At 35.4% G+C, this 26882-nt stretch overlaps 1 protein-coding gene across 4 annotated transcripts in view; it reads left to right on the top strand.

Annotated features, from left to right (window-relative positions):
- Positions 1 to 23535, top strand: part of LOC106883702 (uncharacterized) — a 100903-nt gene extending 77368 nt beyond the window's left edge. For all 4 annotated transcript variants that reach the window (XM_089344903.1, XM_089344905.1, XM_089344904.1 and 1 more), the window contains 17 exons: positions 310 to 493; positions 3642 to 3715; positions 5483 to 5535; positions 7671 to 7825; positions 8237 to 8348; positions 9696 to 9850; positions 10779 to 11010; positions 11791 to 11962; positions 13305 to 13457; positions 15474 to 15605; positions 16570 to 16719; positions 16972 to 17081; positions 18702 to 18822; positions 19504 to 19624; positions 20515 to 20587; positions 22032 to 22423; positions 23186 to 23535. In XM_089344903.1, the coding sequence (XP_089201029.1) occupies positions 310 to 493; positions 3642 to 3715; positions 5483 to 5535; positions 7671 to 7825; positions 8237 to 8348; positions 9696 to 9850; positions 10779 to 11010; positions 11791 to 11962; positions 13305 to 13457; positions 15474 to 15605; positions 16570 to 16719; positions 16972 to 17081; positions 18702 to 18822; positions 19504 to 19624; positions 20515 to 20587; positions 22032 to 22423; positions 23186 to 23238 (2442 nt within the window). In that variant the 3' untranslated portion in view covers positions 23239 to 23535. The remainder of the gene's footprint in view (positions 1 to 309; positions 494 to 3641; positions 3716 to 5482; positions 5536 to 7670; positions 7826 to 8236; positions 8349 to 9695; positions 9851 to 10778; positions 11011 to 11790; positions 11963 to 13304; positions 13458 to 15473; positions 15606 to 16569; positions 16720 to 16971; positions 17082 to 18701; positions 18823 to 19503; positions 19625 to 20514; positions 20588 to 22031; positions 22424 to 23185) is intronic.
- The last annotated feature ends 3347 nt before the right edge of the window (positions 23536 to 26882 follow it).

The following is a 26882-nucleotide window of genomic DNA, read 5'->3' as shown; positions in this document are numbered from 1 at the left end:
TTTCCTCTCAAAGCGTGTGTGTGTGTGCGTGCGTGTGTATACGTGTGCGTGCGTGTGCGAGCGATCGCGTCTTTATGTGCGTTATTGACACGTGATATGAGGACGTTGCATATTGGGGACATGTATAAACATCCTTTAAATGCAGTAAGTATGAATAAACGTTAAAGGGGATTATTTATGAAGTCATCTTTCAGCATTTCCTTTGTTGTCGTTTGATAATTCTAAGAGCAATGACTCAAAGATTTCCATCTTAAATACCACCTGTGTTGTTATCGAAGTGGTATATGATTTCTGTGTTTACTGTTACAGCCTGTATGCCGCATCAAATTATCGAGGGATGGCGTTAAACCGAAGTTTGAAAAGTCCTGCAGCACATACAGAGAATGTTTTGATACGATGAAAAACAACCCTTTTACATGCAATGAATGGACAAAAGGCTCTTCCTGTGTTGCTTGTTGCATCGGAAACTTATGTAACAAGATCGATTTCATAGGTCAGTGTCGTTTGTTTTCTGATATAATTAAACCTGATTTATTACAGATGAAAGGTTAAACACATTTAAATAGTTATTGTATCTTGCTTACCTTGTTTACTTGTTTCAGTCATTAGACTGCGACCATGCTGGGGCACCACCTTAAAGAATTTTAGTCGAATGAATCAACCCCAGTTCTTTTTTTAAGCCCGGTTCTTTTTCTATTAATCTTTTTTAACTAACCAAAAGGACACGGGGATATAAACACTCCAACACCGGTTATCCAGCAGTGATCGTCAGACAAGCACAGACACAGACACACGGATACGCATACATACATACATACATACATACATATATATATATATATATATATATATATATATATAATTAATAAAATAAGAGATGGAATGTAAACACGTTTCGACCCGTCGTTCTGGGCCTCTTCGGGCGCTTTACTAATCATCTATTTAGCCATTTTGTATAATTTTCGCATTATATATATATATATATATATTGCAACCCCATATATATATATATATATATATATATATATATATATATATATATATATATATATATATATATATGGGGTTGCAAACAGCACAACTTGCAGGTTGGAACGTTACAACTGTTCTTTTTTTTAACTTGATGGTCAAGCCAAAATAATCACAAAGGATAAAATAGTTACAAAATTATGAGAGGCCAGCATATAAGAAAGTTAGACCTATTAAGGTGAAATCATAAAGACGATTAGAATTCAGGGCATAAAAATATTCTTGCCTCTATGTTGAAAACAGACACTAAATCGTCTAGCCCTAACCCTAACCCTAACCCTAACCAAATTAAATGGCATCATTGTTATTATTACTATTATTATTACACACGTGTTGAAAATTCAAGGAGGAACGTAACGAAAGTTCATAAAATCGAGTCATCTTTGGGTCAGCCAATTTCTGGATTAACTCAAAGGTTTTTCCTCCGTCAGCAGAGAATAGAGAGGAAATAAATGAAATACTTATATAGACCCACAAAAGAGCAGACTCGGTGTCATGTGTAATAATAGTAGAGATGATATTTGATGTGGTTCGAAGATTTAGCGTACCTTTCAGCAAAGAGGCAAGAATTTTTCTCTGCCCTTAATTATAATTGTGTCTATATATATATATACATATATATATACACACACACACACATATATATATATATATATAAGTGTGTGTGCGTGTGTTTAAACATTTGTAGTAGAGATACAAATATGGCGAATTCTTATCACTCTCTGTAAGTTAAAAAATTACTGAACAGCTTCTTTAATCGATATTTAAAATCTATTGTGATCTCATGAAAGGTGTTTTCATTACATGACAAATCTCAGAGAAACAAACACCCAATCTGTTTATATACATAACAAATCCAGAATGTTTACAGAACTGGAGCTACTACTTTGCATAATGTGGATGTGGATTTGTGTGTATGTATATACGTGTATATGTATATATATATATATATATATATATATATATATATATATATATATATACATATATATATGAATATGTGTAAGGGTATTTACATATATATATGTGTGTGTGTGTGTGAGTATAAGAGTGTGTGTAAGTCTCTATCTCTCTCTCTCTCTCTCTCTCTCTATATATATATATATATATATATATATATATATATATATATATAAATTAATATGTAAAGGTGAGATCCAAGGATCAAAGTGTAGGAAGTTACTGAGGTTCAAGCAATCCGTAGAAGATATTAGAAAAATAAATTTTGAGAAAAGTAGTCGTTTATTGGCGCAGAAGTATGTGAACTTTCCTCGTATCGAAGTACGGTTAGCTGAAATCAGTTAATTTTTTAGTTCGTGGTTAGCAACTGTGATTGTTGCATATGCGAATAAGCATCCAAAATTTAGGGAATGTTGTAGATAGAATCCAGGTTATATATGTATCATAGCTATCAGAACCTTGGAAGTAGTAAATTATCCTAACGAAGTTACTCTTCAGAACAAGGATTTTCCAATTCTTCAAAATATTTTTTTATATTCGTTTTCAACAGCTGAGAATTCTAGACCTAAATTTCAGTTGAAAGTTAGGGATCCTAGATTTGAAAAGCATTTGAGCTTTTTCAGCTAAACATAGCCTATATTTATTTGACCCAGTAACATAAAGTGTGGATTTCTGAGTTTCTTTTCCACTTAAACACATGTGGTATTTTGTTAGCTTTCAAACTCCAACATGGTTAGCCAACTTAGTAGCATTTCTTTATTCTTATGTCGGAAACATGTATAAATATATTTTGAAATTGGAAAACTCCACCTATCCCTGATTACCTTGTTGATATCTTTCCATCCTTGTAATTTAAGATCTAAGGGGATAACTCTTTTAATTTTTTTTCTCTTTTACTTTTAGCACTTAGTTTTAAATTTTTCGTTTTCCGTTTTCTTAACCTTCCATGTTTTCTATATGTTCCCTTCTCAGGTTTTGAACTTTTTCTCTCTTATTCAATTTTATTCATTCGTTACGATATGTAGCTTGTACCTGAATAATATGCTTGTGATATTTCACAACATATGAAATTATTAGTAGCACATAAAGACATGTATTGCGTCCTGTCAATAAATAATGTGTGTGTGTTTATGAAGATGTATTTACGTGAATGTGCATCTATGCGTAATATATTCTGTGGGTAGATACGCGTATATGACTGTTCTCTATCTATGCGTTTGTATGAATGTGAGTTTATATTTATGTATGTGTATGATTACATTGATGTAATTTCTGTCGGTTTGTTAAAATGTTTTGGTTTGTGATTAAAACGGATTGTTCTTCCGTTAGTTACTTATTGACTACAAGCGGCGGTAAAGCTGTAACTATGATAAAGTAACAGAATATAAACGGGCCAACATTTTACTTATTTTGCAAGCTCTTTTGAGCTGTATAGGCTCTCTGGTGTCATCAACAAAAGAAATATAAACATGTGGAATTCATGCATTTGTCAGTTGTAAATTAAGTGAATCCCTTGTCAGCTCCCCTCATCTCAATAAAACTCACCTCACTGTTATTATATTAATAATTATATTTATATCTTCATGATATCTATGATATGTCCCTCATCTACGAAAGCAATGATTCTCTTCTATTTTTATATCCTTCCATAGGCTGGAGCAGTTCCTTTGTATTTCTTCTGATTTTCAATTCGACGTTTAAATTCAATGAAAACTTACCTAGAGCTGTGAGTAGCAATTTATTTTCTCTCTCTCTCTCATGTGCGCAACACAAACACTCATATGTATGTGTGTGCGTGCATACATATATATATATATATATATATATATATATATATATAAAGTTATAAATATATATATAAGTTATAAATATTATTACAATACAGTAGAATTATTTTCCATAGAATAGTGTTATTTTCCAACGAAATAAAGCACCGTAAAAGTAGAATTATAATCAGAAAATAGTGGCGCAACAAGGTACCAATTTTTGCTGGAAATAGCAGTCGATAAGCATTCGACACTAGGTAATGCTTTACTGAATGTATAGAGGAAAAGATATGTTCGGGCTGAGAGCATGAGAAAATTTTTGTCTTACCTCTAGGAAGAAGATCACAGAAATGGACAACCTATTATGTATATAGAAGTGTACATTAGTGATTAGGGCGTTAGACTCATAGTAAGATTGCAATTTCGATACCTGGACCGGGCGACATGTATTCTTCAACAAAACGCTTCAATTACGTTGCTTCCATCTACTTATCTGGCAAAAATGAGTAACCCTGGCGAGGAATATATACGCCATTGAAACCTGGAAACCGACCCTCATGAGCCTGACATGACTCGAGAAGGAAACATTTATTTTATATATACATACATACATGCATATAAATAAATATATATATATTTCGTTTTGGGATTTGGTTTGCAAGAGAGTCAAGACTATTGAAAAGGTTGCAAGACGCAACGAAAATTTTAGGAAAATAAAAATAAGAAATAAGTGGAAATTTTAACGTTGAATGTGTTAAATTTTAAGGCGCAATAAGAAAATGACTCTCCCCATACACAACAGTATATATATATATATATATATATATATATATATATATATATATATATATATATATATATATATATATATATAATCATAAATATACAGGGATTAGCAGGAGACTGCTTCTCCAACATACTGAGAATTCAGAAATAGCAGTCAAAGAACTACTGATTCCAAACTACAAATTTTTTCTCTAACGGATGGCGATATTTATGGCACACACAGAACAAAAAACAGAAGAGAAGAGTAAAAACAAACCTGCCTTTAGTTAATTGGGTACGACGTTTCACGGTTAAGGGTATGAAGTTACCCTATTCCGATCTTCAGCCTCAATATTCGAATAAATTTGCAAGTGTCTAATAACTCATGTGAATTTTGACCATGCGACATCAGGTGAGGTGTTTTGAACTCACTAGCCGATAAATTTCTTAGTGTCTGCCTCACGTGGTCTTGATGTCGCATGGTCAAAATTCACATAAGTTATTAGACACTTGCAAATTTATTCGAATATTGAGGCTGAAGATCGGAATAGGGTAACTTCATACCCTTAACCGTGAAACGTCGTACCCAATTAACTAAAGGCAGGTTTGTTTTTACTCTTCTCTTCTGTTTTTTGTTCTGTGTGTGCCATAAATATCGCCATCCGTTAGAGAAAAAATTTGTAGTTTGGAATCAGTAGTTCTTTGACTGCTATTTCTGAATTCTCAGTATGTTGGAGAAGCAGGCTCCTGCTAATCCCTGTATATTTATGATTATAAATGGTTTTACCAATAAAGGTTTTTTCATACTGAGCTACTCGGCAAAATTGTTAATTATTAATTTTATTACTAATTGATGATTCCATGCCATATATATATATATATATATATATATATATATATATATATATATATATATATATATATACATATAGATATTATATGCATGTATAAAACTATTGCAGATGGAGCGTGAATTATCAAACTTGATAGGAATGTTCGAAGTGCAACATTGTGGGTAAGTAAAATACTATTTAGCACTTTTCTTCAAATTCTGTATATTTTAAGTCAAATTAGTCCTATGTTTATTTTTGTGATACGTATTAAATATTACAACTTGTAATCCATATGAAATCCTTCTTCATCCCCCCTTACTCTACGGACTTCGCACCATCTGATTTCCGCCTCTCACCAAACACGAAGTCGTTTTTTATGAAGGGGAAGAACTTTTTGGATGAACTCATTTCCGAGTTTAAAGTCTTGGCTCCAGACGCAAAATACTTACTTCTAGAGACAAGATCTTCACAGCGATTGAAGAAGTGTGATACCATTGGTAGTGGCGATGTAGAGAAGGACTAACATTTGTGCCAGGTTTCGTTTATCCCATTTCTTGAGAAGTGGGTAAGGAGAAATCGTTAATGAACACCCTTTGTACATATGTTAACATATACATTGATGCATATGTCGTCGTTGTCATCATCATCAATATCGTCATCATCATCGTCATCATAATCACACACGTCATCATAATTATCAATTTATGCCTGTTCTCTACTCTGGCATGTGCTGAACAGTTTGAGAAAAATCGACAGCTCGGAGTTTTGCTTCATATTCCGATGTCTCTTTTGGCATGTCTTCTACGGCTTTACAGAGTGTGCTTTACACAGTGTACGAGGAACATATCTTGTGTGTCGATGATGAAGGAGACCACCTTGAAAGTTGAAAGACTAAAGAGGGTAAATAAAATTCAGATATATATAACATTATTTGAACTTATAATACACACACATACACACAAATACGCACGCACGCTCGCATGCATACACACACACGCCCACACTCACTCATACACACACATACACACGCACACACACACGTGACTAAATTGACTACATTACTTGTTTTGGACTCTGCTTTTCGAAATAGATTAGGTTATAAAAAGTAGAGTCCAAAGTGAGCACTTCCCGTCATGGTAAAACCGAGCATGTTAGGCAAGTTTATCATATATATATACAGAGATGGATAGAGGAAATAGAGCGTAGATATATGTGTGTATGCGTGTGCGAGGGGAGAGAGAGTAAGAGAGAGGAAGCGATAGAGGGAGGTATCTAAATCACAATTTGGCATTTTCACTCTATAAACTATCTAAAAACTAGAAGAAAATGGATCAAACTGCCTCATTTGATAAGTTTGTGTGATTGATGCTCTTTTGTGCAATTCGCAATAGTGTCTCCTGGAATCTGAAAAGAAGTTCGATTCCCGATTCTTATTCATATCCTCAAAACATATATGTTTGTATTTCCCCGCAAAATACTTTGTCATCAGGAACAAGTCTCAGTCTGGCGAAATACATCTTCATTGACATTAATCTATGCTTCAGAAATTGTGTGTATTTAGAATGGCTTACTAACTGTTAATCTCTATAGGCCAGTAATATATAGGACATATGCATGCAAGCATAGACACACGCGCACACACACAATTACGCACGCACTCTCTCACACATGCAATTACGCACACACACACACACACACACACACACACACACACACACACACACACACACACACACACACACACACACACACACACACACATATGCATCTATTACGTATATGTATATAGCAGAGAGACGATTGCTATTATATTCGGCGTCTAATCCAATGAATTGCCTCTGATCTACAATTTATACGAAGCAGCTTATGAATTTAGTCTATAAGGATTCTCGTAATCCTCGCTTGAATTTTTGCCAGCCAGGATCGTTTGCATGGAGAACTGACTGAAGTATTCTTCATTCCCTAGGTTCTGTCACTATGAGTTTGAGTGCGGATGTGTGGATGTGTGGATGGATTGACAGATTAACGGATGGATGGACGAATGAATGGACGGAGGATGGATGGATGGATGGTTGGATTGATGGATAGCAGTCATACTAAGGCAAAGGAATTAAGTCTTTATACATTGATAGCCATCATCGGTAGATGAAGGTTTGTTTTGTCAATCGGTGTTATATAATGATGGAATTTAGATTTTTTTTATTAGGACAAGATCATTTCCATTAAAACTAGTTGGATTCCCATGTAACTAAAACATCTGGTGAAGGTTGTTAAAACTAATTATATTACAAAATTTCTTTTTAAAATCCTATTTCAGCTACGAGAATAGAGAAGTACTTTCTATAACTTGCACAGTGCCACGTATAATTACTAAAGACCAAATTTTTAAACAAGTTTTCGAAAGTTTTAAGACATCACAGTCTTTGCGTGATTTGGGATTTGAAGAAGGGAACATGGAGATATTTGATGAAAGTAAGTAGTGTTTTGTGTCATTTTATCAACAATGATAAATGCAATGTAGCCATCCAAGAATACGGGTACTTGATTATGCAACTGTTTCTTTGCATAATGAGATCTAGTTGTGTTTCCTCGGGTGGTATGCGAGTGTTCTCTCCGTTAGTTTAAAATCGTCGACTTCAAAGCCATCTCTTCCGTCTGTCGTGGTTTGAATATTTTCAGTAGTTGATTTTCTCATAGCATGTGCTTTGGTGAACTGCTCTGAATGGTAGTAAGATTTGAATAGAATTGACATTTCATTTGGTTGTATAGCTGATTGGCTTCATACATGTTAAACCAGTATATACATGCATTTGCCAGTATATAAAACGCAGCTATGAATTTTGTAATAATTATTTCATATACATGTTTTTGTTTGTTTTTCAGTGCTTTGTGGTAAAAACATTACAACTAGCAATGGCACTTTCCATTGGCCAATGACAAAAGTAGGAACTAGTGCGACGGTCCCATGTGGTGCAAATGTAGCAACAAGATACTGGTTCGTTTCTATTGTTTTATTTCATCTCAAATTTTCAAGTTTTCAGTGCCGTCTTATTGTGAGAGAATGTTTCATGACAGTAAATAAAACACCCAGAGAGATTAAGATGATAAAATTAATGTGTGTCTATTGAAATCATTCAGTTCTGCTATTTTACATTTTGTACAGGATGCGATATAGTTTTGCCTTGGTCTCACCACTGAGATTTCCGTTTTTGCTGATGTTAGGCGAAGGTTTAAAATATTTGTTGTTACGATTCCTGTAAGTGCCAGCCTGTTACAAAATATATTCAGGGAAGCAAACACTTATCTAAACTCAGCCAACATTATTTATCAGCAATTCTATTGATTTCGGGGTAATATTATTTTATACGATTTTATGATTTACTGTAGAGCGTAAGTTTTGTTACTGTATATTGGTAAGCGGAGAAAGCTGGGAGTTGACTCCTCATGGTGACTCTTCTTTCATTTCTATTACACAATTCCACATGTTATGCATCTAAACTGTTACTTTCAGAAAATGGGTTTCACACGAGAATCGGCTGAATATTTCATAGGGTGACCAAGATACTCTCATGGAATGTGACCAAATGCGTGTCTGTGTTTGTGGGCATTTTATTAACATAGTCCTCCTTGCTGTCTACACACTTCTTATCGCCATTTTTGAATCTTATTGGTGAAGAAACTTTCCTGCTGTTGGTGAAAACAATTCAACAGCAGATGTGACGTCATCATCACAGCGATACCGTTTCTCAGCCAAGTATTTTTTCATGTTCGGGAAGCAGACGATAGTTAAAAAGGGGCCAAATCAGGAGAATAGGGAGGCTGATCAACCAGTTCAAACTCATAGTCAAGCACAGTAGCCATTGAAACGAAGGCCTTGTATGCTGGAGCATTGTCCTCATGAAACAAGACCCCTTTCGTCAAGATGATGATGATGAGGAGGAGTAGGAGGAGGATATCGACAACGACGAAATATAAATAGGTGATTTCCCCACTCACCTATTAACAGCCTTGTCTCTGAGTACTCCGTCAACCATTCCATTCCATGCCACTCCGACCTATCTTGTACTGAATATACATAACAACAAAATATAATAAATAAACGCAGACGTACAAAAGTAATATTTCTCAAATTCTAAACTAGTAACACAATATTTTAGATTGGTTTCGAGGATAGAGAGGTAGAGTAGATGATGAATTACTGGCAAAACATATCACTGTATTTATCCTTCTTCCACTATGTTATAAGTTCAAATCCCGATGTGGTCAAAGTTTATCACACATTCTACTGATATTGATGGAATAAAGTGCATAAACACGTCTGATAATATTTCATATTTTTCAGTTCTTCTGGTGAAGAAATGCCAAGTCAATATGTGAAATCACGAAAATGTTCACTATTCACTGGTGTTTGGCAAGAACCAGACATGTCTCAGTGTTACAATACAGAAGGGATCACTCAACAACTAAAGAACATCACAAGTGCAGGCATTGATAAAGGTGAGCGTTTCGAAATACTCTTACTATAGTATTAGTAGTAATGTAGTAGTAATAAGAGTAGAAGAGATATACGTGTGTCCTCCATTACGATCACTATATATATATATATATATATATATATATATATATATATATGTATATGCATAATTATTTATGTATAGTCATGTTTAAAATTACATGTCAAGATTTAAGTCGTGAAATCCCTTCTATTCATCTCTTCCAATGGCGTTTCACAAGAATCGCTTATGAAAACGTACTGAGAGAAGTTATCACTTAGGAGATTTAAGTTTAATTTTATATCGTTAAAACGACTTATTTCATCAGTTCTGTATCGAATGGCTCAATAGATAAAGAAGCAGAAAGCGATAGAAATATTACTAGTACACAACTAACTCTAAGTTATAAAATACATGAATATATTAGTGACGTAATCCATATAGATGAAAGCGAGCAAGTTATCACTCTCAGCCGTTGCTGTAACACTGTGAAATTAAAGAGATATTCATAATCATTCAGTAGTGTGATGACCTCAATTTCTCTGAGGTCATGAAGAAAACTGACGAATATGAAGTGTTATATCTGTAGCCTGTTTTTCGTCTAGGTTCAGTCTATAATTAAACACTAATTGACAGCTGTTTATGATGGATGCTGTATTATTTATAAACACTTTCCGCCAAGAGTATGTCTTATTCAACTATAAAAGATTCCTTCCACTGTTTCATTTAATTCCACAAAGTTGGAGACCCAAAGGATGTGCAGCAATGAGTATACCACTAATGAACTGAATATCTTTAGCAATCTCTGTGCTGTATGGATCTGGAGTGGTTAATTTACTTCTATTGATTCATTAATAATTGTGTGACGTTTAATTTGCATCTGAAAGCGACTGTAAATTCCCTTACAATTCATGCAAAATTTTCTGTTGCAGAAAATATTGAGGAAGTTTCAGCAATACTCCGCGATATTTCCAAGAAATCAGAGTATTTCAAAGCAGAAGATATTGACTTGGCTGTAGACATTCATGAGAAAATGGTGCCATTGATATCGAGTGTGTCCGTCGATATAACAGTGAACAATATACTTCCTAGTATCAACTATATGATAAACACACCGGAAGAGGTTTTGCTTGAAGCAGGACAGTCAGAAAGAACTGGGAAAAGGTAAAATTCATATCACATTTGTAACTAGTAGTAGTAGTAGTAGTAGTGTTAGCTGCACCTGCAGCAGTCGTAGTAATAGAAGTAGTAATAGTAATAGTGGTGTTGGTGATGGTGCTATTCGCAGCAGAAGCAGCAGAAGCAGCAGAAGAAGCAATGGCAGTAGTAGCAGTAGCAGTAGCAGCAGCAGTAGTAGTAGTAGTAGTAGTAGTAGTAGAAGGGGAGAAGAAAAAGAAGCAACAGTAGCAAAAAAAGATTTGTTCCTCCATATAATTAGTGTTATTACACCCATATCAAATTACGTATGTGAAATACACTGTCCGTTAGAGTGGCTGTGTGGTATGTAGCTTGCTCCCCAGCCTCATGGTCCGGGTTCACTCCCACTGCCTGGCATCTTGGGGAAGTGTCGTCTGCTATAGCCTCGGGCCGGGCAATGCCTTGTGAGTGGTTTCGGTAGATGGAAACCGTAAGAAGCCCGTCGTACATATATATATATATATATATATATATATATATATATATATATATACATATATGTGTGTGTTTGTCACCATATCATCACTTGATAACCGATGTTCGTGTGTTTACATCCCCGTAACTTAGCGGTTCGGCAAAAGAGATCGATACAATAATTGCTAAGTTTACAAAGAATAAGTCCTGGGGCCGATTTGTTCGACTGAAGTTGGTGCTCCAGCATGGCCGCAGTCAAATGACTGAAACAAGTAAAAGATAAAAGGAAGAATAAAAGAATAATTGAGATTTATTTTCTTGATTTTCTCGCAGAATGCTGGACATTATAGCAGCAATCACAGAAAAGATTCCACTAGAAGAGCAGCAGCTCACAGCTGTATATTCTAATCTTGGTATAGGTGCTATGAAAGTGGAGAAGGACACTTTCGCTGGTGCTGCCTATGGTATTTCGTTTGGAAATAAAGAAGATGAAGCAAAGACAATGGTACAGTACTTTCTTATGATTACTTTCTTACTAACCATTTGTTCTAAACACCCAAATTGATAAAAGACATTACAATGAAATATGATATCTTTATTATCATATAAAGTAACTATGGCATAAAGCTTGATGCAGTTTAGAATCCAAATACAAAATACAATGTATATGCGGCACAGATTAGCAATAAAGCTAAAATAATATTCGTTTCAACTTTAGGTCCAAAGCTAGAAGTTTTGGGGAAGTTGTCTAGTTGACTGTACCAACGCCAATTCTCTGTAGAATCTGAAATTAGAGTGTAAAAAACGGACGAAATGCTGCTACGTATTCTGTCCGGTGTGCTAAGTGTCAGTCTACTTTAAGCCTAACATAATAATAGAAGCTTTTATACATACAACTGACCGTCACTATCTTTCTGATCATTTGATTCATCTGAAAAATATAGCATTACTTCGCACTATGTCATGCCCCTGGGAACCGGAGAACAATAGATTGAGACAAAAAATGGAAAACTGCTGCATGCATCAATAATTAGTTGACCAACGTAGAAACTCCAATTTTTACTTCTGCATGAGATAATAGTATTGGGTGATAATGGTACCTTTAGCTGTTCTGTTAATTGTAATGGTAAAGCAGTGTAGTAATCGGGGAAGAAGTAGAAGTTACAACAACAATAATAATAGTGACAGTATCTCAAAGGACATAATGACTATAGACTCAGAGGCAGTAAGGAGCAGCAGAAATTTGTTAAAGAAAGAAGGTACAAAATTGAAGCTGATGCCACCAGAGGAGGTGACAGGGAATATTTCTTCATCATTGATTTTATTCATCCTCCATTCGTTCGTTTTGTGTTTTTGTCCCCACTGTTGTGTTCTGTCTGTCCTTGTGCTGTCCCCTCTGTGTCGTGGCCAGTGTGCCAAATAAAAGAGATAGTAGTCGACGGTGTTAGTCCGATCATATTGGTTACCATGTTTGTGCGACGTGTGTTGGTTTAACAGTCGGTAGTTGAACAGTGAGTGCTGAGTATCGTAACTACTGCGCATTGCCTTCTGTGTTCAGATATATTTCTGCGATAGTTTATTTTTAGAAAACCACAACCAACTATTTATTTGTGTAATACCAATTTACACCAGACGTTATACCCACGTCATAACATTGTCCATAGAACATTTTCTATCCAACAGACCTTTCAACCCAATATTTATGTGCTCCGAGAAACATTATTCCAAAACAGAATGATTTGATATACGAAAGTCTATGAGACTTTACAACTTCAGCATCATTCAAATGTAGTGGTATTATTTTATTAATCAATTTCATTTCTTTTTCTTTCATTTTCTTCCATTAGATATATAACAACCCACAGTCAGACTCACAAGTCAAGGATTGGTTTGATGTCATTTCACTACCAACGAGTTTATTAAAAGATCTGAAAACCGAAGAACGGTCTAATGTTTCAAGGGTTTCGTTTTTATCCATGAAGGATGATAAGCTATACAGGGTATGGAACCTAAACGGAAATTTACCTTTCTCCAGCAAACCAAATGCTTGTATTCGTTGTTGCCTTTTTCATATTCATACTAATAAAACACAGCTACAAATGGCTATGACTATGTATATGTACATATGTATATATGCATGAATGCGCGTGTGTGTATACAGTTTAGGATGTATCTGCAAACTAAAAACAACCGTTGTTTTGAGTTTAGTCTCGGCAAAACGTCTCTTAAGAGACTCGTTCAGAAACGACAAAATAGAATCGTAAAACATCGTTGTTTTGCTCTGATTTAGTCAAAACAGACATTCTGAGTAAATTCAAAATCATTTCTTAATATGCAAATCAGCAAATATAACACTTGTTGATTAATGCAGAACACACGCACGCACAGACACACACACACATGTATATGCATACATATATATATAAATATACGTGTATACATACAAACACACACGCACGCACACACACACACAAATATATATATATATATATATATATATATATATATATATATATATATATATATATATATATATATATACAATTTGAATATTCTTACCTCTGAGGAAAGAGGTAGCTTCTCACAGATATAGAAATCTCCATCGTTGGAAGGTAGATAACAGAAAGATATTCATAATTTTAATTTCAGAAAAAAATCTTGTCATTTTTTATTGATCCACTTACAAATTCGTAAGTGGATTACTAACATCCGAATTAGCTGAGTGAATACTTATAATCAGGCTCTTGAACAGTTTCAACTATCAAATTCCTCTGACAATTGTTTTTGTCAGCAAGAGACTATGGTAAAAATCAGTTGCACAATGTGCTATGCAGTGAGAGAATACGTTATTTGCCGAGAGCTATACCAGCAACCATTATGTTGACAATTTCAATATAAGACAAATTATTTATTCTTTAAGGCGAGTGCAACTCTCAGGTGTGATCTCATGTAATATATATTGTATTACGTTGGACTGAATAAAATAATGATGTCTAAGTACAACAACACTAGAGCTTGGATTCGAGCTTTAACAATGTACGGGGTGGTTTCAAAAGGTTTAAGGACTAGTTATCTTTAATAGAGAAAGATTATGCATTTACAAAAGATTTAACATCCTCTCCTTCGAAATAGTCACCTTGCACAGCAATACAAGGGTCGCAGCGTTGCTGACACTTATGGAATCCTGACTGGTATTTGTTTTCCGTAACCGAGTCAAGGACCTTCTGCTACTTGCTCTAGATCTTAACAACGGTGTTAAAACGGCGACGTTTCAGCTACACTTTCATCTTTGGGAAGAGGTGGCAGTTCACAGGTGCTGAATCTGGTGAACTATGCGGGTGTAGGAGCCATGCCATGTTGGCTTTAGCAAGTAACTTAGAAGTGAGGAGAGCTCGGTGACAGGGTGCACTGTCTTCGTGAAGAATTCAATTCTTCGCGCTCCACAAATCCAGTCACTTTCACCGAAAGTCCTCTTCCAAACACTTCAAAACGTCCAAGTAGAACTTTCGATTGACGGTCGGGCCCTGGGGGGTGAGGTTTCGATACACAGTGCCACATTTCCAGGGGTTAACACTCGTGGAAGGTCTTTCTGAGCTCTCATCGTCTTACAGGGAGTTTCCCCTGATTTTAAAGCGCACATGGCACTCGAAACACTGCATATGACCCGTTGCCTCGTCCCCGTGAACTTGCCAAATTAAGCTCAATGTCTCTGTAAAAGACGTCGCAAGTTTAATGCAAAATTTCACGTTAGTTCTTTGTTTCTGTCCATGACAAAATCGCAAACTAAGGCATATGCGTAATCACAAAAACACAAATGTCACAACTAGCGAAAAAAACACAGCAATGTCACTCAGCACCGTAAATCGTGAAGGTCGTAACTCGCTCTCACTGCGCACGCAATCGTGTACTGCCATCTGTTGGTGCACTACACAACTAGTCCTAGAATGTTTTGATACCATCACATATTAAACACTTCTCTTGAATACATTAGTTTATTTAATGACTTCTATTTTCAGGTAAAACAAAAGTCCAGTACCAAAGTAACTACTACAATAATAATCAGTAATATTATTGCTGCAACTGTTCCTAACACTCCAATAACGGACCTTGATGAACCAGTTACCATATCGGTCAACTTAAAAGAACAGGTAACAGCTATGTGTTCATTATGACCTTTGTTGTTGTTAATATTTCATTTCAAAGCCATATCTCATTCCTCTCGAAAGAAACACGGTGCTAGTAGCAGCGGTAGCAACAACAGCAGCAGTGGTAGTAGTAGTAGTAGTGACTGTTGTACTTTTTCTTCTAGCTGTAACTCTGTTGAGCGTTATAACTTGTATGATTATAATGTAAACGTTGTGTGACGATGGAAGTATTTTTTATTCCAAGATATGCTTCAAGTCGCTTGTGTTTTATTTTCTGATCACCACCATAATACTATTATATATCTGCGTTTTAACTTCATTGGTTGTGTCGGTGTAAAATGGCGAGCTGGCAGAATCGTTAGCACGTCGGGCGAAATGCTTAACGGTATTTCGTCTGTCTTTATGTTCTGGGTTCAAATTCCGCCAAGGCCGACTTTGCCTTTCGTCTCTTCGGAATCGATAAATTAAGTGCCAGTTGCGTACTGAGGTCGATCTAATCGACTGCCCACACTCTCCCCAAATTTCGGGCCTTGTGCCAAGAGTAGAAATGATTGTGTCGGTGTATTTTAAGTGTGAATTATTTTGAAGTTTCAATTACTGAACGGTGTTGTCGTTTATTTTCATTCCCTCCCTGACCCAGTAAACCTATCATGAAACACGTCTCAACCATTAATATCTCATCAACTTATATATCATTAAATATTTCTACAACTACACCATCCAATGTATTCTTCCATTTTTATGGCGATGGGTGCAAATTATGAGAATATACATACATTTATAAACGAGACGAAATGGTCAATTAAACTATGCCACAACCAGTAATGTTGGATTCAAAGCGCCAATAGCAGTCAAATGATGTTGGCCATTATCTATTTTGTTTTGTCAATGAAATTAGCAAAAATCTATTACATATATTTTAATTATAAATTAATTTGTATAAATTACCAAAATTTAATTGTTTCAGAATCCCGCCAATGCACAGTGTGTTTATTGGGATGAATCTCCTGGACAAGAACCCAGTTGGTCAACAAAGGGCTGTAATACATCCGTGTATGTACCTGGAGAGAAGATGATTTGTTCCTGTAACCATCTTACAAGTTTTGCCATATTAATGGTTAGTAAGATTATGACAACTTGTTAATTATCTGTAATTTGGCTGCTTACGTCTATGCATTAATAATTTCAACACCCACTCATCTAACATGCAACGTAAGATGGTCCACTGATATATTGTCTCTAATGCAGTTTACTGTAGTCCTCAACTTCTACATCAACATTTTATAAACTCATAATTTATATAATTATTGACCGACACAGGAACGAATGGGAAGAGGAGTTAATACGTTGTTGTTTGCTTCTGTTTCAGGTATCTCTAAAAGGAAACATTAGCCACCTCTTATATATAACATCTTACATTGGCTGCGGAATAGCATTAGCCTGTCTCATACTCACAGTAATATTTTATCTTTGTTCCAAGTAAGAACTTCAGTTTCTATTTTCTTTCATAAACTGTTTAAATGCAGAAAGGCAATATCCATTAGTTTGTAGAATTCTTACAGATTGGTGAGATCTATGTGGTTACTGTCTGCGGGTAACACCATTATGAAGAGAAAATTCCAGAGTGCTGTCACACATATGAGTGATTGAAGAAATATTTCCGGGCAAATTTGTGTCCCACAGTAAGGATGATAAAAGAGAAAGAGAGAAGGGACAGGAAGCGCTATCCCGTGTTTGAGTAGAGTCAGCTTATAGCTTGTGTATTCTGAAAAGTATTAAACAATATAGTAGTTATTAGGCCGTCAAGTATGAAATTAGTAGTAAGGTATATGGTAAATTTTGACAGCTGCTCATTTTGCGCCATTATTATATTTTGACAGCTGCTCATTTTGCGCTTTATAAACTATTTATAAATAGTTCTTTTTGCTACGTTTGTTTAGAGGTGGATAAGTCGGAAATTCGTACAGTTTTGAAATGCGAGTTCTTTCTTGGAAATACAGCAGGACAGACAGCTCGGAATATTAATGGAGTATTTCATTCTAATGTTATTACAAAGCAAACAGTATCAAATTTATTTGCAGTATTAAATTGGTTCGCAAAATCTCGTTCTGGTAACTTTGACCTCACAAAGTTACCAGAACTTTCTGAGGTCAAAGTCGACCAGAAACAAAGGTAGATAATGACGAATTGAAAGCCACTGTCGAGTCAGATCCATCTCAGAGTGCCGTGCCCGTGAATTATAATTGCTGTTTGGTGTTAGCAAATTTTACAAACCGTCTTATGCAAGTTCTTTCATTCAGGCATTCTTCTCCATAAGCTAAGAGAACATTTCCAGTCACTTAAGCTGCAGAGTTCCCTTTTTAAAACTCATGCTCCTCAAACACTTCCATGTTTGAAGAGCTCTAATTAGTGGGACCTCAATTACATTATGCAACATGTAATGTGTGCGTGAATTAGCTTCCAAGAAGACACTCTATATGCAAATTCGTCAGGCATATACCCTCTAACCTTTGCTAGTAGATGGTTTATAAGCTGCATCTCGGTTCAGAGTTAATAAGGGTACTCAGCCGCAGATGAAACCCCAACATGGAATTGTTACTAATCCAGATAGTCTTTGTACATTGTACAAAACGTCTAGATATTTACAACTGTCTAATGAATACAGTGTTGATTGAAAAACAGATATTGTACATGGCGTTATTGTACCTAGAGTTGGTGTTAATGCAGCAACAACGCATATTAAATATATGCGTTTGTGAGCAACATACCATTCTACGTTTAACGTATCATCACCTGCTCCTTAACTACATGGAATTACTGTTATAACCAATGAAACTTGAGATAATAAACAATGTTTTATATCTCATTCAGGTCGTTATACACATATTTTGCACTACATCCACACACAAATTATATATATATATATATATATATATATATATATATATATATATATATATATATATATAAAACATCATTTCTATTCAAATAATCATCACCTATTCACATAGCTGTCGTTATCATTTATGTACTGAAATTATTTCTTCAGCTAGACTTCATTGAATGAAGTATTTTTTATTCCTTTTTCCATTATTTCAGATATCTAAGGAAATTAATGGCTTCAAAGATTTTAATAAACCTGTGCATTTCTTTGGCTATCATTAATATTATCTTCCTTGTTGGGATGCAGCCATATGCCTCAGAAATAACTGCTTGTAAGGTACGTGAAAACACGTTTTAGCCAGTACAAATTTTTACTGTACATATTTTTACCCAATACAAATATTTATATGGAACACTACGGACGATCTTAAATAACGAAATCGTTGCTTGTGTCCATGAGTTCAGCAGTGACGAGCAAGCAAACTAGCGGAGATTGTGGCTCGTTGATTTTTGTTGTTGTCACCCATGCTCCATACTTCTGAACCTTTCCCATCGAGTGAAGATATTCCTCTATAGAAGTGTGGGAGCATTCCATTTTCTCTGCCAGTTGCCTTGTCATTTGACGAGAATTTTCGTGCAAAAGTTGGTTTAATCGCTCTTCATTGAACACAACTTGACAGCCAGAACGAGGTGCGTCTTTGAGGTCAAAATTTCCATTTTTGAACTTGGCATCCTAATCGCGAGTGGTTCTTTCAGCTATGGTACCCTCTCCATACACAGCACAAATGTCACGAGCACCTTTTGTGACCTAAGAACCTCGATTAAAAGCAAAAAGGTGTCGAAAATGCTCGTTTTTCTTCACTTGACAATCCGGCGGGAACTTTGTTGCCAACCCAATATATATATATATATATATATATATATATATATATATATATATATATATATATATATATATATATATATGAGACCATGTTAGAAATCATTATTGTTATTGTTGCTGTTGTTATTATTGTAGACGGTGGCTGCTCTGTTACACTACTTCCTTCTAACATCTTTCATGTGGACGGCTGTTGAAGCCCTTCATATCTTCCTGCGTATGGAATCTTCTATGCTGAAGTGTTCAATTATGGCTTGGGGTAAGTATTTGAAATGAGTTGGAAACATGTTGTCACAAAAGGTATGAAAAATTTAATAGTTATATATAGACGATAAACATAAACTATAAAGAAATAGATTCCCAGGGTTAACCATTAGGGGGAACATAAATTTACTTTCAATTTCATGCAAATATTTTCAGTCTGATCTCATCTCTAGACGAAACCTAAGAGTGAATCATTTTGCCCTTTCCCCTGACGCAGTCATTTGTTGAGAGGTTAACGATACCAAACTTTTAAGGCTTTTCTCATCTAATTAGTAATTTAATATTCGTGAAGGCGTTTCGTGAAGTGATTAGAGCATTCGGATCGCAGTCGTGAGGTTGTGAGTTCGATTCCCGGTGATGCGTTGTATCCTTAAGTAAGATACTTTATTTCACCACTCCAGTCTACTCAGCTGAAAAAAAGGAGTAGTACCTGTAGTTGAAAGGACCAACCTTCTCCCATTGGATGTCCCGCTGAATATCCCTATGAACTAGATTAAAAGTACGTGTCTGGGGAGTGCTCAGCCACTTGCACATTGATTTCATAAACAGTCTGTTCCGTTGATCGGATCAACTGTAACATTTGTCGCCGTAACCGACGAACTGCCAGTTAATTGTAGTCTTCATATCGTGGGCCAAGACTTCCAGTAATTTTTCATTTTCGTTTCCTTCTGAAACATATCGTTGATAGAATCGAAGATATATACTAGTCGTACTTATTTCTAGAATAAATTGGCACATCAAAATAAATAGTGATTTCTTTTGAACTGAACATATTTTCTTGAGAAAACATGGTCAAGTAAATCGATTTCAAATCTCACATATTTCTGATTTTAAATAATGACTAATATCCATATATTTATTCGTCTTTGTAAATGTCGTCGTCAGGTCTTCCAGCTGTCATTGTCGCAATTACTTTGGGAGTTAACCACACAAACAATTACATCAAAATTGCAGACGTGTAAGTATTTCTGTGTTTTACTCTCCTAATTTTCCCTGATCTTCACCATTTATATTTTGCTAGGCTTATCAATAGTTTGAATGTTGTAGAATAATGGCGAAGTGCCATCAAGCCAAAACAATGGCTTTCATTCTTGCTGAGGATAATATACACTAAAATTACACTTGACGGTGATGTATAAATTTTATAAATTTGATGTGTTTCAAATATACAGCTGTCCCCATCGGTACATCGAACAGAGAATCTTCACCCTTTCTAACCCGGGTGGAATCATCGAAAAAAGGGAGGGATTTCCTTGCATGCAGGGTAATATCTAAATCCGAGTTATCGATGCTGGCATACTGCTTGGCCAAGTCTAATCCTTTAAGAATTAAAGGGCTGGAGACGGACGGGTAAATATCGACGATATCGAACTGCGTAAATTTGCAGTCGTTAGTCATTTATGTATGTTTTTCTTTTAAACGTACATATCTTTTGGTTCATTTAAATTTATTATTTCTTTACCATTAATTAATTTACCTTGGATATACAGGTGTTTTTTCCTTCTACTAAAGGTATTTTTGATTTAAGGTTTCCTTACATTTTATAATGTGATTTTAAACCGTAATTGTATATTTTGTTTATTTATACATATAACCACATGTTGTTCTATTCTACACTAAAACTGTCCGAAGAACGGGAACGTGAAACTCAGAGTAACAGTTTTTGTGATGTCTATGCAGGTATATTAATAAAGCACACACACACACACACACACACACACACACACACACACACACACACACACACACACACACACATATATATATATTTATATATATATGGATAGAGAAATCATGTTTAATTTTAGAATTCAACATACAAAATCGAGACTTGTCTCTGGTGCATCAACATATTCAGATATAGAAAGTATCGATGCAATTATTTGTGTCTGATTGTTTGATATAATAAACTAAATTCGCTTAAAACAGTGCTTTATTGATATCTACCTGCAATTTTTTATTCCGTTTTCTTCTTTTATATATATGTGTGTGTGTGTGTGTGTGTGTGTGTGTGTGTGTGTGTATGCATAAGAAGAAAAAAGAGGATCAAAAATTGTATATATATATGTATATATATATATATATATATATATATACATACATACATAATATATATATATATATATATATATATATATATGTATGTATGTATGTATGTATGTATATACATACATATATATATAGTAGGTTCAGTTAGGCACCATGACACAATATATATGTGTGTGCGCGCTCGTTTTAAATTGTCTGGATACTGAAGTTTTCGGTAAGAATACCTTCGTTAATGTGAAACACGGCAAGACTGAGCATGTCTTCTCGTTTTGTTTCAGATCAAAATCACCTCATTTTATTAAGTGGACATTTGTTAAATTTCCTTTGTTAAATAATTTTCTATCTCATTGTAGCTGTTGGTTATCCAAGACACCTTTCTATGCTGCTTTCCTGGCTCCCGTGGTGGACATTCTCCTCTTTAACCTTACCATGATGTTTCTCGCTATCTGGCGACTTAGCTCAGTGAAAAGTGAAAATGAGTCTGAACAGGAAACAAAGAAAATGCGTGTTTTTGGCATCTTTAGTTTGACTCTCTTGTTCGTGTTATCTTGGGTCGTAGCATTCATCGCTGCTGAAGAAGAAGCTGAAGTGTTTCACATACTCTTCATTATCTTCAATATCCTTCTCGGAATGTTTATCTTCATATTCTATTGTATATGCAAGGAAGATGCCAGAGATGTCATTTGCTCGTTTGTAAGTAACCAAAAGAAAGGGGACGCCAATGTAGGTGTGCAAACCAATAAAAGTAAGTGCAATTTGATCTTTCTTATTACTACTACTACTACTACTACTACCATAACCAAGGCCAATATGTCATGATAGGGCTAATCACAAACACCAACATAAACCATTGTCAACATCGTAACCATCTGTATGTATATATATATATATATATATATATATATATATATATATATATATATATATATATATATATATATATATATATATATATATCTGTGTATGTGTGTGTGCATACTGGTTGAGATGTTTAAATCGTCTTCTAAATTAGGCGAAAATGAAAATAACACTGACACCTCATTTTAACAGATAATCACCAGGAATACATACAAATATTTTGGAAGACTGAAGTGTAAATTTATTCAATAAAATCGCCATTGGCTTCAACGACAGCCCCCCCCCCCCAGATGACTTCGAAATCGTCTGCAACTCTTCTGGACGGTCTCTTCGTTAAGTTGGTGGATCTGCTGTAATCCCTGCCTTCAGTTCATCTTTGGTGTGACAGGGAGTTTTCTTGGTCCGTCAATCAACTGCGCTCCACACATAATAATCAAAATATTCCTGATAATTAAATTCTCACCACTAGTTTCTGTAACGAGTGTTTTCAATATAAATTGTGTTTTTGACTATAAATTGTGTATGATTCTTCTGTAATTCATATCTTCGTTGTATGGGGAAACAGTAGATGACAACTGGGGTTATATATAATATAAGGGCTAGGGTTATTTTACTTTATGTTATAGAAGTTTTCTCATTGTGGTTCCAGGTTCAAGTTCTGGTGATGTAACAGAGGTTGAAGTACCAGAGACGAGAGTATAATGAAAAATACGAAAAACGAATGTCTTTGAGAATCTTCTTTTCTTCTTATATTACATTAAACATACTTGCATACAAGGGAACTTCGTTTTTATCTATCAATACAACACTACGAAACTTGGACACTGTATAAACTACAATGTAATTTAAACCTCCTCATTTTTCTGTAACACACAAAATCTAACATCATATGGTTTGATTTGTAATTCTATAAATATTTTCTAACTGCTAATTTCACTTTTAATTTTCAATATAAACTTTAACTTTTATTAATGAAGAAATAAATGTGGTTTCTTGCTACAATCTGTTTTGTTTTTATTTGAAACATCGTTATATTCTACTCTAAGTTCAAATAACACCTGAGGAGAGACAGACAGATTAAGTGATTTCGTCAGTTACTAATTACTCCACTAAAAATATGCAACTTTATATGACGATTAGCTGATTTGATATATAATCATTTATCTAATTACCATCATTAGATCTTTCACCTGTCATTGTCATACTTAATCTGATAATGAACCTTTCACAAACAGAGGTATTACAATCAGAAGTCTAAGTATTTCTACCCTCTAACCTCCATAGCATTAACACAAACACGTGCACGTGCATGCATGGCCGAAGCATTCTAGCATTTAGTATCAAATATATTAAATAAATTATATAGCTTCGAAGTAACAGTGGATATTGATATGATTATATAAAATAAAGTGTTAAGCGGTTGCTATAACACGCAGTTATATCTTCTTTCCTGTGTGGATACCTTTATTATTATTTAAGACATCTCTTTCATCAAATGATTTTTGACATTGGTACAGTAACTCGTCTGTTTAATTAGATACATGTTTAGTTAATTGTCTTTTTTTAATGATGTACCACAATATCAGTAACATGCCTCAATAATATGCTTTCTCTTCGGAATGAATAGTTAAGGGACCATTCTGAGAGAATAATTTCCCACAGACATAACAACGACATGGTGTTTTTTTTTTCTCCTGTGTTTGTGTATGGTTATTTTACTACTTGTTGGGAACGATTTACCACAAATATCATCGTGATATGGTCTCTCTCTCGCCTGTGTGAATAGTTAAATTAGTCATTGCTAGAATGATTTACCATAAATGGCTTTTCCCTGTATGAGTGCACTTATGTTTAGTCAGGCCACAACTTCTAGAGAACGATTTCCCAAAGATATCACACTAATATGATTTCGCTCTCCGATGAATGAGTTTATGCTAAGTTAAATTACTTTATATGGGAGAATATACGAATAATAACAACAGACGAGGACAGGTGGTGTAAATAACAAAAGTATATATTAGTATGACGCTCGGGAATACGGAAAGTCTTTGACGTTTCGAGCTACGCTCTTCAACAGAAAGAATACGGAGACAAGGAGAAAAACACGGAGAAAAAAAATTGAATAGTGTTCAGTCAACGGTCAATCATAATATATAATCCGGTAGACGGATTTACCACAGATATCAAAATGATAAGGCTTCTCACCTGTATGAATATATGTATGTTTGCATAGTCCTCTGGTCATTACACTGGTATGAAACCTTAGGTAAACTTAGAAACAACTACTTAGTAAGTAGGAAAGAAGACAGGATCCTGGCACCTTCGAGGAAATAAACTTAGTCAATATGCAGGATAAGGTTTCGGCATAAACTCCATACGCCGTATCCAGTGTAAGGTACGGACACAAGAGATGTACCGGATTCACAAACCCGCAAAGAACTTAAGTTTTATATGTGATAGATGCACAGGAGACGTACCGATTTCGAACAAGCCGGAAACATACTTCCTTGAATGCCTGGATAGCTCAATAGAAAAGGTTTGCAGCTATGGTACTTGGATACGTCATCAGCAAGGAAGATGATTGCTCCGAGAAAGAATGAGTTTGAAAAAAGTGAGGAGCAGGGGTGAGTGTGTGGTAAGAAGTTAGCTTTCCAACTACATCGTTCCGGCTTCAGTCCCACTGCATGGCAAATGTCTTCTACTATAGCCTCGGGTCGACCAAAGACTAGTGAGTGAATTTGATAGAAGGGAATTGAAAGACGTGCGTCGTACTCACACATACACACACACACACACACGCATATATATATATATATATATATATATATATATATATATATATATATATATGTATGTATGTATGTGGGTACGGACAATGAGGTTGGAGGCGATGAGAGGGGGACGGGAAATGAAGACGTGAATAATGGTAGACACTGTATGCTGGTACTTAGGCTTCGGATTGGATGGCAGAGAGCAATAGAAGAAGGCGTCTTGAAGTTGACGGAGAGCTTTAGCCTTGTAAATGTCTGCGCGCTACACCACTACAGCCCCACCATTGTCGGCCGCTTTGATGACGATATCTTTTCAGCGTTATCTTATATGCCCTCTGGGGCATAACGAACAGGACACTTCGTGAAAAGAAGAGGAAAGCACCCTCACAGACAGATTTATCTCTCCTCTCTCTCTCTCTCTCTTTCACTCTCTATCTCTCTCTCTCTCTCTCTCTCGGAAACCTCGTCTTATATTACAGCATCAATTTGCCCATCTTGCTATATTTTACTCTAATATTTCACTAAAGGAAAAGAAAGAATGTTTTAAAAACTCATGGCGGCTGAGTAGTAAGTAGTTCGCTTGCCAACAACACGACTCCGAGTTCACTCTCACAGCGTAGTACCTCCAGTAAGTGCCTTCTGCCATAGCCTCGGGCTGACCACAGGCTTGTGGGTGAATTTGGTGGACAAAAACGGAAAGAAGTTCGTCGTATATACGTGTGTGTGTGTGTGTGTGTGTGTGTGTGTGTGTGTGTGTGTGTGTGTGTGTGTGTGCGTGAGTGTCAGTGTTTGCCACATACCACCGCTTGACAGCCGCTGTTGGTGTGTTTACGCTCCCCTGGTATAGCGATTTAGCAATGAGATTAAGTATCAGCCTAACAAAGAAAAAAATAAAGAAAAAAAAGTACGGGGGTCAATTCATTCGACTAAAATTTCTTCAAGGTGGTGCTCCAGCATGACCACAATGTATTGCCTGAAACAAGTTTGAGATAAAAGAGATGATACTGTTTTAGCCCCCCCCCCCCATCCCCCGCGCCGCCTCCATCCTTGAAACACTTACATTTGAGGTTCAATGTGTATCGTAAGAGATTCCGGTCACCAACAGACAATTATTAAAATTATTAACGAATAAAGGGATGTAATAAGAGTTACTATCCGTGTTGTAATAAGGGATGTAATAAGAGTTATTATCCGTGTTTACACTAGCTGTGTTTACACTTCCCTTTTGTTTTGTTTCATTTTGTTTCTCCGTTATTTTTCTGCTTCGACATTCGGAAACACACAATAATTTGTTTGATAAAATGTTGTCAATATATCTGTTTTGGTCGCGAATTAACCGGAGCTAAGTTCTGACTGCATAAACTGAAACCAGCAAAGCCTTCTACGAAACTCTCAATATTATTACAAATAAAAAGAAATAATCCATTCATTTTCTTTTTATCAGCAAATATTCGGACCCTTAGTACATTTAGTCATTTGTGTTTCCGAGTTTCTATTTGAAAATACCTTTTTTTGATTTAGATTCCTGTTGAATTGCGCCATGATTCAAAATGATCGCTCTCTCCCTCTCTCTGT

Source organism: Octopus bimaculoides, chromosome 29 (assembly GCF_046866305.1).
Source record: "Octopus bimaculoides isolate indiv1 chromosome 29, ASM4686630v1, whole genome shotgun sequence".
NCBI classification, from domain to species: Eukaryota; Metazoa; Mollusca; class Cephalopoda; order Octopoda; family Octopodidae; genus Octopus; species Octopus bimaculoides.
Note: the sequence above shows the minus strand (reverse complement) of the source record. Positions and strands in the feature narration are given on the sequence as shown.